This window comes from Sus scrofa, chromosome 6, assembly GCF_000003025.6.
Source record: "Sus scrofa isolate TJ Tabasco breed Duroc chromosome 6, Sscrofa11.1, whole genome shotgun sequence".
Lineage (NCBI taxonomy): Eukaryota > Metazoa > Chordata > Mammalia > Artiodactyla > Suidae > Sus > Sus scrofa.
Window position 1 is genome coordinate 117,732,686 of NC_010448.4, and position 18,568 is coordinate 117,751,253.

Below are 18,568 nucleotides of genomic sequence, written 5' to 3' on the forward strand. Positions count from 1 at the left end.
ACCCCATCTCGAGCATTTGGTGAAAAGTGCAAAATCACTTGGTAGAAGCCTTTGTGCTATACACCAAGTGAAATCTATAGAATTCATAGTAAGAAGAAACAGTTTAGATATTTTTCAATGTCTAGGTTTGATATATTCAAAAATACTAAACAGACACTACACTGGTGTTCACAGTACACAACCCATTCCCCAGATGAAGGGAAGCACTTTGGGGGGTTTGTAATCTTTTTTAAGCCCAAATCTAGATAAAAATGACCTGCTTGGGAGGAGCTGCTTACTGGGGAAACCTGGTTTGCTAGTTGTGGAAGAGTGCAAGAATCTCTGTGAACCAAGCAGAAGAGTCTTCCAACAGAAAACAGCACTGTCAAAAACATTGTGAGAAGAGGAGCCAATTATTTGTTTAAGGAGGTCCCTCCTGAACAGGGATTTTCTCTCAGGGAACATAATTCATGAAAAGGATCATGGCGGGATCACCAGTGTCAGCCTCGTGTAATATAAACATATACCCTGACTTGCCTGTGAAGCCCAGAGACCTTGTACAAACCATCCCTCTTGTCTGAGCCTCAGTTTTCCTTATATATAAATGAGACTAATGATACCTGCCCTTATGAGGTTGTTGAGAAGACTTCATTATAAAAAAAATTGCCAAGTGCCTATCAGGTTTCCAATAAATCACAGATGTGTTTTCTATCATTTCTTCCATATCTCCTATAAGTCCTTAACCCCCGTGAAGCATTTTAGGGCCTAGAAAGAACATTCCAATGTGGGATGATATTAGATATCCCCCATCCCCAAGTGACAGAGCCTTGTAATAATACATGACCACTATGCATGAGGACACGGAAAAATAAAACAGTTTATATGTGGAGTAGGGTCAAGAACCATTGGTTTCAACCCTAGAATTCTACCATTTCCATTTCTAGAATACTGATCTTTTCTCTAATGGACTTAGTCTGACTTTAAAACTCCTGTATCTGAGACAGTACAATTAAGGCTTCTTTATAGTTTTACTGATACCAATGCAATGACAGAAAAGTTAGAGCACTAATAAGAGTGGCTTTTCTAGAATTTTTTTATGCTTACCACATGTCAGGCAAATTGCTAAGTACCTAACATAAATCTATCATTTAGGGGTCTCACACATCCCCTGTAAGATGAGTAGAGTTATTATTGTTATTTTACATATGAGCAAACTGAGGCACAGAGAACTAGAATAGTTTGCTAAAGGTCACAGTAAGGGTAGAGCTGAGAATCAAAATCAGTTGTATTTAACGCCAGAATGTGCAGTCTTAATCACTGTGCTAGGTGGTATCGTACATTGGGCAATAACTTATTTAAGCAAGAAAAATTTTAGAGATATAATAATGATAAACTCTCAACCGAGGACATATATATGTGAATAAATATGTTTGGCAAAGAATGATTAACAAATTAAAAATTAGCAATTTCAAATCTATGTTAACTGAGCCTAATATCATACTTTTTATGTAACTAAAGACTTCAACTTTTGCACTATTCAGAATTATTGGTGCATGCTATTTTAAATATAAACACATACTGTTAAAAATAAAGCCATTCTAAAACATTTTAAAATATGCTAAGCCTGGAGTGGAAAAAAATTTTTATTCCATTTTCTTTGAAGTGCACTGGCTCACAGGAAAAACCAAACTGGGCTGATAATTTAGTCTCCTCACTCAATGAGAAATATGAAGCACCCATATCATTTGTTGTAAAAATAACTTAAAAGTCAGAATACAGCATACTCTACGTACAGCACTTAAAATTAGATGTTACACTTTAGTTCCTTATTATGGATATCAAGAGAGAGGGCTCAAGAGAAAAAGGAAACAGAGGAAGACATTCCAGACATGAGAAGGGGAGACAGATAGATGCAGATAAACCATGAGAACAACTGGGTGAAACATCAGTGAACAATGCACCAAAAAATACATACATCTACACGACATGGATATACGGCCTTAGAAAAGATGTGTAAAAAGATAGTACTTAATGGCTATATAGTAACTGATTTATTAATGAAAAAATAAGCCCAGGACATAGATTCCCACTGTTTTATATCCCTATTTTACAGCTTTCTGGTTTTCAAAGTTATGCTGAGTTTTCCACATTCCCTTCATAATCTATTGACATTCAGCAGTGGACCAGAGGAAATCAGAGAGAGGTTCACTTTCCTTTAAAAAAAAAAACCCACAATCAGGTCACTATCATAAGGCTCAGGCAAATTTACAAAACTATTATAAATGATCAGTTAGAGCCTCTTATTTAAATAAGTCATGAGCCTTGAGATTGGGTACTATACAGAATTATAACTCATTAATTTTACAATTGCACATCTTTCATCTCAGAAAATTTTTGTCATTGAATTCCCACTGATCTCATGGCCATTCATTTTCAAGTTTAAATTCACATCACAAAGACAAAAAAAAAAATGATATCTTTGTGGACTTTAAATCTATTCTGGAGAATTTGCTCTTCTCCATAAAGGAGATTAACTTAACTGTACATGCTATGATCTTGGGGACCCCAAGATGCCTCAGTACCTGCTGTCTATCCAGACGCATCCTCTTGGCGGCATTTCTACTCTCACTCTCACAGGCGGAAGCCAAGATACTCTCTGCAACTGCTGAAGTAAGGTGGGAAGGAATAGGTCGAGACTAAAAAAAAAAGAGAGAGAAAAAAACATGAAAGATTATTAACAGTATCATTAACAGATCAATGCTATTCTCAGAAGATCTCCTAGGATGTACAAGAGTATCCATTTAATTTCAACTGAACTGATTGCCATAGAAAGAGGAAATGGAAATTGCAAAGATGAATAATGAAAGCTAGTTAGAGGTTAAAGCTATAGTTCCTACACAGATTCCTTGTTCATTCCTGTAGTTCCTTTGTCACAAGTGTTTAGTCTGGGCCATTAAGCTGGAGTTTGAAGAGGCAGTGGCAAAATTGCTGACTGGGTTTTGTAAGTAAAACAAGTCCTTTAATTCTCTTAGAACACATGACAATGCACAACAAAACAAAACAAAAGCAAGTGACAGGGCTGAAACAGTTGGAAAAACTGACAGACATTCAGACTATGTCTAGCAATATTAATATGAAGTATTATGAATATTTACAGTCTAAGTTGTGACACAATTGATGTGAGTAAAATCTTTTTTTAAAACCTTACTTTTGCTTGAGAACAAACTAAAAAGTCAGGCTTAGAACAATTTTGCTATAAGAAAAATTCGGTGTTCTAGATGTGAGATGTCTGTGTGTTCTTACATGCTTTGTTTTATTTACAAAATATGTGTTAATATTGTTAATCTAATAGGTACATGTTGGAAATCCATCTTCTATGTAGCCCACATAGAAATTCATTAACCCCCCAACTCAGCTCCTAATTAACTACAAATTGTTTGTGATTTTCCATATCATTTGTGATAATCAGAAAAGTTTTCCATTTTTCCCCATAATTATATGCAAAATCATCAAACTGGAAGATGAAGTACTTAATGATACTGAACAGCTTTTTTAATTAAGATAAGCAAATGATAGATAAGAAATAACATAAAAATTAAACCAGATAACAACATATGAAATTACATAATAAAGGCCTTTTAGGAATCTAGCACATATAATGGCATGCCATCTTAGAGTTTTCAAAGCCTCAGTCCAAAATGTGTATGGATGCCGTACATGTTTATTAGAGGCCTCCAAATGAATAGAGATCTTTTAATTATTTTTTAAACGAACGTGAGTATGTTTTTATTGGACTTGAGTCATTTTGCTAACCCTGGGATGTATGATGTGTTTTAGCAAACTGAACCACAGCATTTCCAGCTCCAACGATATTCTAAAACAGCTAAATTCAGACCACAGTGTTTTAATATAAGCTCCTCAGTGGAATTTGTTTAGTGCAGAAAGAGACCAGGCTTTGACTTTATTTAACTAGGAAGCAACTTCTGCAGCCTATGCTCCCATGCTTCCACTTCCAAAGCAGCCTCTGGAGGCAAAAAGGTAGTAAAGGTATAGGGTACAGTCTCCACCTGCTAACCCTTTGAGGTGATGGACACTTTGACCGTAAAGCATTGGGATGTTTAGAATGCTACTTTTGGTCAAAGAAAAGAAAGAGGCTTCTGAGATAGCCGGAAAGATTTTAAGAAGGAAATTACAAAGCCAGAACAGTGTGCTGGGAAAGAGGTGGGTTGAATGGGGTGAACATTAAAAAAAAAAAACAAAAACAAAACCATTATATAAAGATATATATATATATAATTTCAAAACTCAGGTTGCTTCATTTAATTCTGTATCTGACTGAGTATGGATAAGATAGTCTAGCTCAGAACTGAAATACAGTAAGCTACAAAAACCAGTGTTTCATTAAAAGATGGTCATAGCATGGCTCAAATTTATAATCCAACCCCCATGGGAATTGGAAGTACAATGTTGTCTTTCTCAGTTGAATTATGTTTGGAATAAAAGTGTTAGAGGAAAAATGGGAATAAGAACACTCATTGTGAAAAAATAAAAATCATCTATTTGATGGTAGCTAGCATTATCCACATAGAAGTGAGAGTTCACATCTTTATAAATTACATCATTAGACACTCCATCTGGTTCTAGGGACTGAATTAACAGAAGCCAAGTAAAATATCAGCAGCCTCCATTTTCTTGATCTAGTTATTGATAGACACATGAAATCCAGAGACCTATTTCTGTTCTTCATTCCCTTTGATTTTTCTCTCTATCTGGTATCTCTAATCAGAATTAGGAATATATAATGCTATGGAACTTTATTAATCTGATTAAATTGTAGTAATAAACACATACATTCCTTAAATGCCTAAAAGTTTACTGAACAAAAGAGAACACCAGGTAAAATATCTCTTTAACTAAAATAGGTTGAACTGAGTCACCATTCTGTACAGTAGGAAAAAAAAATTGTATTGGGGAAATAATTGAAAAAATAAAATAAAATAAAAATAGGTTGGTAGCATTTCCTTTCAAACTCTTTAATATTTAAAAACAAAATGGGAAATGACTTTACTAGAACAGTATATGCTTGTGCCTAATAATGTATAGATTTTCCTTTTTGGAGAAAATGAAAGATTTGTGCCTTTCCCAGATAAGTTGAATTGGTAGTCTCAGAAACTTGAATAATATCTTGGTTGAGTGGAGCTAAAATATTTTTTAAGGTCATTGGATAACCTAATTATTTCAAGATTTTGGGAAAAAATTAACTTCAAGATAAAGCCATCATGTACTCTTTCCTTTTAAGTGGGGAAAATGAGTAGATTCAAAGACATATGCTTAGATATGACCAGAAGTTAAAACAGCATAATTTTGAAAGAAGAGTTGGTCTGAGTTTATTGTAGAATCATAATCTGATAACTGTAAATGGCCATAGAAATCATTCAGTACAAAATTCTTCTCTATGAGTTTGAAGAAACTTTTTTGCCTAAGGACAAACTGAGCTAGACAGAGAAGCCAGGTTTCATGGCTTCCAATTCTCACTTCTTCCACTCTCCTAATTATGTTGCATACTTAGTACTTTCAGATAATTTATTATTAATAATATAAAATATTTTAGGAAAAAAATTCTTACATACAAACTGCTGGTTCAACTGAAAAATAAGCAGACCAAAGATAGCCCTTTATGTGTCTGTATTACAGTCAAAATATCTGATTCGAGTTCATAGGGCAGAATGAATGAATAAAATCTATATTATAGTTAAATCAATATATATGTGTTTTTCAAAGCATTTATGATTATCTTTAATACATAATGAAATATATACCTTCAAGGGGAAACCAGTATTGTTCATCCTAAGCTAATTTTAAGGTAAATATTAATGATACCTAATTCATTAGAATGCTTAGATGTATAGACATGAATACAAAAGTCTTAGATTAATTATCTTCCAAACAAAACTTGAGAAAAGTACTTACATCAGTTATATTTTAAAGAAAATCAAATTAAGTCCTGTATAACTTGTCCACAATCACAAAGCTATGATGTTGGAAACACCTGAATTCATATTTAAGTCTGATGATAAACTGGGAATAAAAACTCTCAGTAAAGTTTATTCTCATTTCACAACCAAGGCCTCGGTGAGTTGAAATAAAGTTACAGTTTTTTGTTTTTGTTTTTTACTTATTTTTAAAAATTGGCTAGAGTTTTTAAATGCTACACATTCCTCCAGAGGGGTCCATTTACATCTTGAATTTAAGCAAAGAATGTATTGGGATCTCCCTAAAACCCTTCTCTTAAAGTGATCAAAATCCTCCTAGTCTATTTTCCTACTAATTCTTAAAACCTTCCTTCTTTAATAGCATGATAAAACAGAACTTATCTAAATTCCATCACATGTTCTAAACCGATACAATCTAAATTCAAAGTTATACAACCAAAAGTGCCAAGAAATTATTGTACATGAAACATAATAAAGCTTAGTTTCATGCTCCAAATGAGAATGAGAAGCCAGGCAGAGAAGTTCCTTCTCTCCTGTGAAGCAATCCTGGTAAAAATCCCCTTGATTCTAATACTGATAAGCCAGTAATAAATGCCAATGCTCCTCAATACACATGGGGCTGCTCAATGCCTTGTTATAAAATACTAAATATGAAACTCTTTTGCTTATTCTTCCTCCATAATTTGGCCATTATCTACTTCACAGCTCAAAAGTACATAGACCAAGAGCGTGAGAAGGAAATTAATCAATTTTGCTCCTTATAAAAACTATTTGATCACAGAGACACTTAAAACTATTATTTGGTCTGAGTTCTCCAATCTGTCTTCATGGGAACTCTTCTTTCCTTTATTACACTTATGAGTGGAGATCTCATTCTAAAGTGACCAATATAATGCCTTTCTAGCTGTGTGTTAAGGGCTGTAATCACAGATTCCACCAGGAATAAATGCTGAAGGGTCCCTCTTACACAAGTAAGAGTGGCCATAAAACACAAAAGCTTCCATCGTAATAACTTGAGATAATATTTCAACCAAAAATCAAATGCAAAAAATTCAATAATTTATGGAAAACAAAACTTATCCTTCTGGTTGAATAGAGCTCAGTAAATCTGTATAATATATATCCTAGAAGATCTAAAAATAATGATTCAAAAACGTATATAATCATAGATTCTACATGATCTATACATAGATTGAGATTTGTTATCTAGTTCTTTCTTGGATGTGAGATCATGCTAACTAGGCTTCATTAATTATCTCTTCATAATTAGCTGTCATCTTCCACTGGGATGAGCTGATCTTTCTCCAGCACTGTTCTTATTGTAATAATTATCTATGCCCAAATCAGTGGTGGTTGTTTCATTAAACAGATGGCTAAACAGTCACAGGGAGCTTCTGGAGTTTAAAAAGTCACATTTTAATTGGGGACTTAAGATTTGATAGTTGTTGGCACAATGTAAATGTGTCTTTCCTTACACATGCATGTAAAATCTACCACCACACCAACAAATTATTCCATTTTTTATCTTAAAACTAAACATTAGAGTCCTTTGAACTTTTACTATACATTTAAGCTGCTGTAGGATTTTTTTTATAGTGCAAAAAAGTAAAAATAAATCAAGAATGTAAGCTTCTGTTCCTGGGTTAATGTGTCAATGCTCTAGACTCTTGGTGTTTAAGTAGAGTTTAATCAAGTATTTGACAAACCAGATTGAGAACAACTGTGACATCCACCACAGATTTTAAGTAGAATGCGCTTTTTCAAAATAATTAAAGCAGTAATTCAGTAATCAGAGTTTAAGTAGGGTTCTTAATTAAGAAGATTTCTCCTATCTTGTTACTTTATAAAATACATAATTTAGAATTTTGCAGCTTAGATGATATGTATATTCATTCCATCACCCTCCAAATAGAATACTCCTCCCTAAACACATAATTGTTACAGTGCAAAAAGTTACAGTTCCCAAGAGATTTCTTCTACTGACCAGGTAGCTTCCTTTGTAGACATCAGTAGAATGAAGTAACTATTTAACAACTAAGTCAGACAGACCTGGATATTATTGTGAAATCATCTTCTTACAATCTGCCTTATTGATTTTGCTATTTAATTTCTCCAAGTCTCACTCATTCTGCCAAGTATCACTATTTCTACTTTTATGAATGGCAAAACTGAGGCTCAGTGAGTAAGTTATGAAGAGGAAAAATAATCTATCATGGGGTAGTTGTTAGAATTCCGTGAAGTGAGGTACATAAAGTCACTGATATCTTCACTAGTCTATTCAACAAATATACTTAATGAGCACTTTTAATATGTCAGGAACTGTGCCAAGTCTAAAGATTTGGAGATAAAACAAAATCAATACTATCTCTGTTATCATAGAGTTTACTTTACAAGTTAGTACAATGCCTAGCACACAAGGTATAGTGTACATGCAATAAAGTGTGTTAGAGACTCATAGCCTTTTATCAGCAATTCTGAGATCCAAAGACTGCATAAGTTGAAATATTACAAAAACTTAAGCCAAACTCATTTGGCAGAAGAAACCGATATGAGAATGTTTATAATCTTTATTTTTTCTTCTCTCTGTGAACACTCATATTATTTGTGGCATAAAGACAAATATATTTGTGCACGGGATGTTTCTCCAAACCCCAATGTGAGTGTTGAGCATTAAACATAACATGTAATTTGTCAGAAAATCCAAAATCCATGATCCAAAATTTTAGGTAAAGATGAAGATGTGGACTAAAATATTAGGGTCTGCCTTGACCCTACCCTATATAGTTTCGGTGGGTGTGATAAACAAAGTCCCTTATTGACCTAGCTTTGGCCACATACCTTAGTCTTGGACAATCATGGGAGCCCATCTCTTAGTTCCCAGTGACTCATTCAAGAGTTGGACATTTGATCCAGATAAGGCCAATCCAAGACCTTTCATGGAAATGGATACCTGGAGCTGGAAGACTGCTCTTGGAATGGGAGTTTTAAGAACAGATGCTTCTAGCTGCTGATGGCAACAGGTAGCAAGACTCTGTCTGAGAGGTGAACCAATACTCAAGAGAAGCACTGGGAGAGTGGCAAAACCCTGACATTTAAGCCCATAGATCCAGCTATGTGAGAATCCTTGGACTTTCCAGTTTCTTGAGAAAAAAAAAATCTCTTGACTAATTTGAAAGGAGTTTAAAAACATATTTTAAACAAAAATGCTAATTAACTTTCATCCAGGCTTTGATTATGAGTATTTCATTATGAATTAATAGTCTATGCTTTGCCCTTAATTTCAGAACGTTATTTTCCTTTAAGAATGATCTTTCAAAGTATGTGGGGCATTGTTAAGTCTTATAGTTAACACTAAAGCCCAGTTTAGCTAATGTCATATAACAATACATCTGACCAAGACAAGATAAACTAAATTTTCAAATAAAATGACATGTTTTCATTTTAACTGACTGCTTACTTAAATCTCCACTAGGAAACATCTTTTAATTCTGAAAATAAGTGATTATGTGTACTTATGCTTATTGGGGCTCGTGGCATCTTTTCTCCAAATAGTTTACTTGTGAAACCAAAAATATACACAAATTCCACTCATACAATTAATATCACTACATATTCACACTTATTTCCAAATAGATTAAAAAAATTTTTTAAATAGTGTTTTAAGAGCTAAAAAGAGAGTTAAAAATTAAACATTCTAAGACTGCCTTCTTTAGGGGAAAAAAAAACCCAACTCCCTAAAGACATAAAATACATTAGGCTAGATTTTCAGTTGTTAGTAGTTTTTGAAATTGAAATACCAATTGCAGAATACTGTGAAAAACAGAGCACACAACAAACACTAGCTTATTTCCCAACTAATTTCTACCACAAAGTAGCATTAGTAAATGTCCACTCATTCACTCATCTTTCATTCAGGAATTTTAATTCAACTGAATTGAACAGGGACTGAGCAACTTTCACAAGCAACTAATTGTACTTTATAAGACATAGTGGATGATACAAATATGAACAAGTTAAGAAGCAGAGGAAGTCAAAGAACGTAACTTCTTACTTGGGAGCTAAGGCCCATATATAAATAACAGCAATATAAGACAGGATAAAATAAAACTACAGAAGTATCACAAAGTACAATTTGCACATGGAAGAAAGAGAGATTTTAAGGCTGCTTCTAACTAGAAGTGAGGAGTAAAGAAAGACATATTTGATTCAGTCCTCCAAGGAATTCAACAGATTGAGGCAGCAAGGGTTTCCCAGCCAAGAGAGCAGTGGATTGCAATTTTAAATTAGACTGCATTTTATCCTGTGCCTCAGAGACCAGGTACCATGCGATGCGGGAGTTTTCATATTTGTTATTTCAAGTGCTGCTGGTTTTCATTTTTCACATAGTATAAGTGCTATTTGTTTCCATTTTTTCCCAAGAGGAATCCTAAGTATAAGGGATACAAGGGCCATAAGTAACAACTGATAAAATGTACCTAAGAACCAAGATCCACAGACAAAAATCAGGCTGCTTTTCTTCAAATGCTCACCAATGCTGCTAATTTTTCAGTGTCTACTTCTGAGTTGTTTCTGTTTTCTTAGAGTACATTTTAGTTCATCCAGAGACAGCTTGTAAGTGGTAATTTCAGTAGTTGCCTGAAGTTTCTCTTTCTTCTTCACTCTGGAAGTTGAGTTTGGCTGGACACTGATTCACAGATTAAAAGCAGTTTCTCTAAAAATTGCGTACTTTTTTTTTAAAGTATTTTTGAAGATTGTCTCCTGACATCTATTTTGAGGACAAGTATTATGGGTTCAGTCAGTTTTTCTGTTTTAGATAATTTCCTGTTTCTTCCTGGTGACATTTAAGAATTTCTTGGGTCTGCTATGGTTTCGCCTTGACATACATAGGTGTGACTTTGTTTTTATTTGCACAGCTCAGGATTGATCTATTTTCTGTATTATTAATATTAATGGTCTAATTAATCCTGAAAAATTCTTCTTCCACATTTGTTTGAATTTTGTCCTTATTCTAATTTCTCCTCTGGAATGTCTATTAGAGCTATATTATTCTATTCCCCAAGTTAACTTCTTTTATTTATATATATTTTTCCCCTTCTTTTCTTCTTTCTATGAGTAATTTACAAAATTCTGTGTTCCAATTTATTGATTTTTTCTCTTTGGCAACTTATCTGCCATCCAATAAAGTTTTAATTTCAATGTTTATAATACCTGCCATTTCTTTTTTTTTTTTCCTTTTTTCTTTTTTCTTCTTAGGGCAGCAACCATAGCATATAGAAGTTCCCAAGCTAGGGGTCAGGTTGAAGCTATAGCTGCTGGCCTATGCCACGGCCAGAGCAATGCCAGATCTGAGCCATATCTGCAACCTACACCACAGGTCACGTTAACACTGGATCCTTAACCCACTGAGTGGGGCCAGAGATTGAACCTGCATCCTCATGCATGCTAGTTGGTTTCATTACCACTGAGCCACGATGGGAACTCCTCATTTTGTGAAGATGTAATTTGATATTTCTAATTCATCTTTAATAGAGGAACAGTCCTTCTAGCATTCCAGCTTTATATACAGTTTTCTGTGTATGTTCCTGCCTAGTCACAGAACAAGATTAAAATTTCCAGAACTTCAGTTGGAATTCAGATCCCAGCCCTGACCTGCTTGGGCCTAAAATCACTTTTTTCTATCTCCCTACCCTATCAGAAAATAATAATTTTGCAACAAATTAAGAGTTTACAAGTCTGGCTGTGAGTTCTCTATTAATTTCAAGTTTTGGAAATTTCCTTTTCTTTCCCTTAAGCTTATCTAGGTATTTAAAATTGTTATATTTTACTCAGGATTTGTATGTATTTGTAGAAGGAAAGTGAGTTGGGTGTGTGAGGGGTATTACATGAGACTCAGGTCAATATTTTGCTTCAACTAAAAGACTGATCGGTGAGTAACTCTGAAAGCTATGATGGATACAATCTTTACATTTTAGTTACTTTTCAATTTTATTTCATTTTATTTTTTATTTTATTTTTGTCTTTCTAGGGCCACATCTGCACCATATGTAAGGTCCCAGGCTAGGAGCCTAATCAGAGCTGCAGCTGCTGGCCTACTCCACAGCCACAACAACCTGGGATTTGAGCCACATCTGCAACCTAAACCATAGTTCATGGCAATGTTGGATCCTTAACCCACCGAGTGAGGCCCAGAGATTGAACCAACATCCTTGTGGATATTAGGCAAGATCGTTACTGCTTATCCATGATAGGAACTCTGCTACTGTTCAATTTTAGTAAATAAGCTACATTTACTAAATAGAAAGAGTGGTACCCATGGACTCTGACTGAATCAGACAAAACCAGTGGAGCAAGAGAACTTACACTGGGAGGAGTAGCAGTCTCCTGTGACAAATGAAATGTTGAATAACTGTGCACATTATAAGAAATGGGGGAAAGGGGTTCAGATTCTATGCTAAACACTTTATTTTCATTTTTACATGTTAAGACCCCAACTGCCCTCTCTTTTAGAAAAATGGAGATTCAGCCACATCACATAAAATTGGACAGGAATTGAACCTAGGTCTCTCAGTTTCAACAGGCCATACTCCAACATACTATAGTTAGAAATTTAGAATTTGTCCTGAGATGACAAAAGTTTGACAGTATAAAAGCCAGAGTGGAGGAAGACGACTCCAGGAGCAAAGGTGAATCTATCATAAAGCCACTGAAGTTCAGACCACGGGGTCCTTCACCTGGATGGTACTATTGCTGTTTCTGGATGGTGGGAGTATTCTAGGGAGGGAGGGCAAGCCAAGTTAAAATCAAGAAGTATTTATCTGTAAGTGTGTCTGAAAATTGTCTAAAGATATATCTGAAGCAAAAGATTTGAATCTTCAAGATTTCTCTGTGTTTGGTAGTTTCAGTTGTGGTGCAGTGTAAATGAATCCGACTACTATCCACAATGATGTGGGTTTGCTCCCTGACCTCACTCAGGAGATCGGGGATCCCGCATGGCTATGGTTGTTGTCTAGGCTGGCAGATGTAGCTTCAATTTGACCCCTAGACTGGGAACTTCCATATGCCGTGGGTGTGCCCCTAAAAAGAAAAAAAAAAAAAAAGATTTCTCTGTGTTAAAAAATTTATGTAGAGTTTCCTGGTGGGCTAGCGGTTAAGGATGAGCCATTGTCACTGCTGTGGTGTAGGTTTGATCCCTGGCCTGTAAATTTTCACATGCTGCAGCTATGGCCAGAAAATAATAATAAAAAATAAAATTTTATGTGATATGTTTTCTAACTATAGATAAATATTTATCTTTCTACTTTATTTTTTACTCATAATTTTATATTACTTTTCTTTTGAATAAAGATCCCAAATTTTATAATTTTCATGCACAAACCCTAATTCCTTCTCTGCTTATGAATAGAGGGTAGGGAAAGAGTGTGAGATGAAGTTAGGGAGTTGAGTTAGAAGGATTATGACCATGATGGAAGATGAAAGAATGTGTATATACATATATATATGTATGACTGGGTCACTTTGTTGTTCAGCAGAAATTGGCATAACATTGTAAATCAACTATAGTTTAATAAAAAATAAATTAGAAAGATTGTGCAAGAGTATAGGTGTGAGGTGTGAAAGGTTAGAACTCAAACAATAGCTGATAAAATTCAAAATTATGGGGCTGATTTGGGAAACAGCAAAGGAAGAATAAACAGACTTTGGCCATTGGTAGGCTATAAGCCATAAGTATAGAGTCAAATCTCATTCCAAGGTTATGAACACTTGTGTAAATGACAATGGTAGTGCTATTCCTGGAAACAGGTAAAGAGGAATTTACTGATGATGTGGTAGCTGAGATGGAAGATTACTAGAGAGAATGAGTGATGGAGAAGCAAAGAATTCAGTGAGGATATAACAATACATTTGTCTAGCATGTAGCTGATGAAATACCACATGCTTTGTCTACGATAGGGATCTACTTTGAGGGTAGAGTACTGTATACAGGAGCAGACCTCTGCAGCCATGAGTAGGATAATATGCAGTAGATGGCCAGGCACAGAATCTTAAGAAGTGCCACAAATCAATAAAAGGTACATGAGTAGAAAAAGAAAAAAAGAGTCTTAAGAAAATGGGATAATTTATAGCTTTGGAACTGGTGCAAAGAACTAATGTCCTAAAAACTAATTCAACGTAGTGGTGAGACCAAGAGCCTGAATTTAGGGCTTCACGGGGGGAGTTGGTCATAACAGGGATGATCTGTGAGTATAAAATAATCATTCAGGGAACCTGGCAAAGAAAGACGGACTCATTAAGTTTTCAAGGAAAGATTACAGAAGAGAAGGTGTAAGATTCAATTTATTTCTTGGTACCTTCTTTTTAAGGCAGAAGAGAAGAAAAAGGAAGACTCATTGAAAAAGGAAAAGGTGAAAATACGACTTTAGGGATGGTAGATGGTAAATGAAGCAATGTTGTGAAGGAGGTGATAAGGGAGCAGAGGCATCAGCCTTATCCAGGGCAAATAAGACCAGGATAGTTTCTCTCTAAAGACAACAGGGAATACCTGAAAAATTTTAGGTGACTGAAAAATTTTAATATTGCTTGTGCAGGCTGTTTGAGTGAAAGTAAAGACTAAAGAAATAATGCTAATAATGGCTAAAGTGATACAGATGACTGAAACTGAGAAAGTGGAAGAAATAGGTTCAGAAGATTAGATATAAAAATTATTAAGGAGGGTATTTGTAGGAAGTAATTAAGGAGAAATGTGATGAATAAAGAACTTGGCGGATGGTATCAAAGCATCCTGGGGAATAGTAGATGACATCTATAAAAGAGAGGGCAAAATTTGGTACAAATAGCAGGTGGGGAATTCAAACAAAATGTGTTTGCTAATTAGCATCAATTACGTTAATTGGTCACAAAGAGAAAAATGTGGATAATTGTGCTCACACGCATGAAGAATATTATGAATAATAATGGCTGCACAGGTATAAAGTTCTTAATTAAGATTTTGTATGAAGGGCTTGGCATGCTTCTGATCAAATTTTTAGTTTAAAGTAGCACTTTAATTCATTTTTAATATAATGTTTCTATTTGCTAAAGGATGGATAGCAAGTGTCAGTGGAAATTTTAAAATGCCTAAGATATCAGGAAAGCTGTGAATTGAAGATGAATTCTGATCTCTCTACTTTTGTCTGCATCAAACAAATAGAGGCAAAGAATGATTAGTCTAATACCCTCAAAGATGTAGTATTTCCTAATCATTTAATATTTATTTTCTAATAAGAGAACTATGAAATCAGAAAGTCAGATACCAAAGTCACTGAGAAGGGTATTATAGGATGTAACTAAGAAGAAATACTATGAATAAAGAACTTAGAAGATGGTATGAAAGTCTGGTTTTCCCATTAGTTAATTTACACATTTGTTTTAAAATTTATATCTCTTTCCCCCTTAGATATCTGAGCCACTAAGGAAATATGTATGGTAAAACAGTTTAAACAAAAAGATAATTGGGGGTAGTTCCTACTGTGGCTTAGCAGGCTAAGAACCCAACATAGTGTCCATGGGGATGTGGGTTCAATTCCTGGCCACACTCAGTGGGTTAAGGATCCCAGCGTTGCTGTGTCTGTGACATAGGCCTCAGCTGCAGGTCCAAATTGACGCCTATGCTGCAGGTATGGCCATAAAAAGAAAAAAAAAAAAAAAAGAAGAAGAAGGTAACTGGGACCTTAAAAGAATTTTGGCTCTGAACTTCCTGACAGTCACACAAGTGAACATATTAAGTTGATAGGAAAATATAAAAGTACTCTATTTCTGCAGGAGGAAAACATTTTTTCATTACATGCTAAAAGAGGGTTTAGAAATGAGATATTTATAGCAGACATTAAGTAGCCTAGTAGACAAAGTCCCTTGAAAAATTTTACAAAATATAGCATGAGAATTAATTCTTCAAACAAAGATAGTCAATTACATAATCTTAAGAGACAAGTTAAATATGTAATTTTTTAAGAGGCTGGGCTTATGGAATTCAAATGTGTAGGCTACTTGATCAAACTTGGTATAGTGGCAAAATATGAGATACAAGAGGAAAGACAGAATGAAAGTCACTTAGACCATCTCCCCTAAATATTTTCACTTGATTTTATAAAAATACATCTAAAGGTATTCAGCATGGTAAAAGAGTCTCTGAACAATGCAAACTCAGAAAATTAAGAGAGAAATCATATCACATAACATAGATAATACTCAGGTATGGACCAACTCCACCATGTTCATAAAGCTTTTCTTTTATGGTCTTATAAATTACAGGTGCTCTTGAATTTAAGATAAGGAAACCTTGGAGAAATACATTTTTTTTTTTGAACAATCAGCCAGTATTCTTCAGAAATTAGCCAAAGTAATTTGAGAGTCAAAGCTGCATAAGAGAATCAGTCAGTAACTATTTGATATATTTGTCTAAGGATTATTATAATGGCTACTTAACTCATTGGTTATTAAAATCTACAGAAAACTAAGACAGCACTCCGTATCACACTTAGATTTAGTTTTCATAAAACATATTTTTATATTCAACACTGATGGCTTTATGATTTGAGATGAGGGAACAGTGAAATGGTGAAAATGTATAGAAAAGCATCACAATTTGTTTATCCTACTTATTTTAGAGACTGGAGCAATGACAGAAATTTTGGCCACTTATACAAATCTGACTAAGACCTTCGGGATCTTGATGATTCAAGTGAGATAAGAATGTACAAATACACACTCTAGTATCTGTATGCATTCAGTTAAGTCAATAAAATGTATCTGTGTTGTAAATTCTTAAGGGATAGTGTAGAATAATTAAACATGAATAGATTTTGTATTAACAAGAGCAGAAAATTAGTCAGAGGGAATGCTAAGATTCTCAACTATACCACTGCTATAAGCTGTGATAAACCACTTCTACGGGAATATCTCTTCGAATTTCTTAATCAAAGTCAGTAGGAAACATATAATTCAGGTTGTTGGCTTAGAAACTCTAAGTAACTGGATGAACTAAGCTTGCTGAATGTCCACTCTTCATTTTATAATTCAGAGTTTCCTATCAAATAATCGTACACTTTCCAATTCTACTTTACAAATATATTAAAAACTTCTTAACATTGCCTTGTTGACTTATTAAGCATTGCAAAATGTAATTAAAAGTCACCTACTTCTCAGGATAAAAATATCTCTCAATTTCACTTCTCATTTTTGTTGTTTTTTAAATATTCCATTAACATTTTGCCTGAATTTTCTCTTATTTATTTAATAAATATAAATATAAATATATTTATTAAATAAATATAAATAAACAGAATGATACAGCCTTCATATATTTCAAATTAAGAATCTGTAATTTCTCACTTATTTTATTCAAAAGGTCCAAAAGATCTTTCCACATGTCATATACTTGTAAAAATAGTCATATATTAAAAATAATATTTTCTTTATGTCTACCTTCAGCAAAAACAATAAAAGAATTTTTTTAAAATGTTGGTTCAATATAAAAAATCTGTGGATATTATCTTACATTAAAATTTAAAATCATGAGGGCAAAAACATTAATGTACAATATTTAGTTGTAACTACTATCTGCCCTAGTCATGCCTTTTTCTGCCTGTTCTAAATAAAGATGAGTGTGTCAAATTGAAGACACACTCCATGACAGAGAAGTGATTCATAAAATAAAATAAAATTCCCAGGGTCAACTAGATGGCAAATTTAATTTTTATTTCAGTAGTACATTAGTGAGTAATGTATTTTTTCTAATGAGCTAAACTATAATATCAATTTTCACGCATGTTTTTATTTAACATCATATATATATTAGGCATTATATTATTATTTAAGCACTTCCCTTCCTACGACTTGTAACCTCAGTGAATCATGATGATGAGGGATCATGTTAAACATCCCTAATTAACAAATCAAACATCTCTTGTATTTATTGCTACTTTGTATGATGTCATACATATTTTATATATATACTCAATAAATGAAAAATAGATGAATACGTGAAAATTGTTAAAAATACAATAGCATTTATTTACGGTATTTTCTCCTTCATGATTAAGTGTGTAACCCTACCTGATTTTATATTAAGTTAACTACTTTGCATTTCTCTATGCATAGCACAAGATTAACAAAAAAGAGATGTCCATATTTGGTAAATAAATACAAATAATAATAATAATAATAAAAACCTGTGATTATCTCAAATTTACCTTAGAGAAATTAAGAATTCCACGTGGCCATTTTTTTCTCTTCAAGAAAGATTAGTAAATAAAAAAAAAAAACTATATTATGGAAAACATGATACATTGTACTAAGGAAAGAATCTCTAGGGAGTTCCCATTGTGGTGGAGTGGAAATGAATCCAACTAGTAACCATGAGAATGAGAGTTCAATCCCTGGCCTTCATTTCCAAAGGAGAGGCTTGAGCCCAGGAAGTTGAAGTAACTTTCCTGGGTCACACAAGTTTCTAAAGGCTGGATCCAGAACTCCAGACCAGGCTCTCTGGGGCCCAAGCCTAGTGCTAGTGATCATCTTGGCAGACTGCCTTTCTATAAGGAACTGTCATTTTTCTTAAAATC

General features: G+C 34.0%; 1 protein-coding gene across 8 annotated transcripts in view; it reads right to left on the minus strand.

Annotated features, from left to right (window-relative positions):
• The window catches only part of NOL4 (nucleolar protein 4), a 456,396-nt gene that overhangs the window by 101,055 nt on the left and 336,773 nt on the right, over window positions 1–18,568 (minus strand). For all 8 annotated transcript variants that reach the window (XM_021096221.1, XM_021096222.1, XM_021096224.1 and 5 more), the window contains one exon: window positions 2,562–2,675. In XM_021096221.1, coding sequence (XP_020951880.1) covers window positions 2,562–2,675 — 114 coding nt within the window. The remainder of the gene's footprint in view (window positions 1–2,561; window positions 2,676–18,568) is intronic.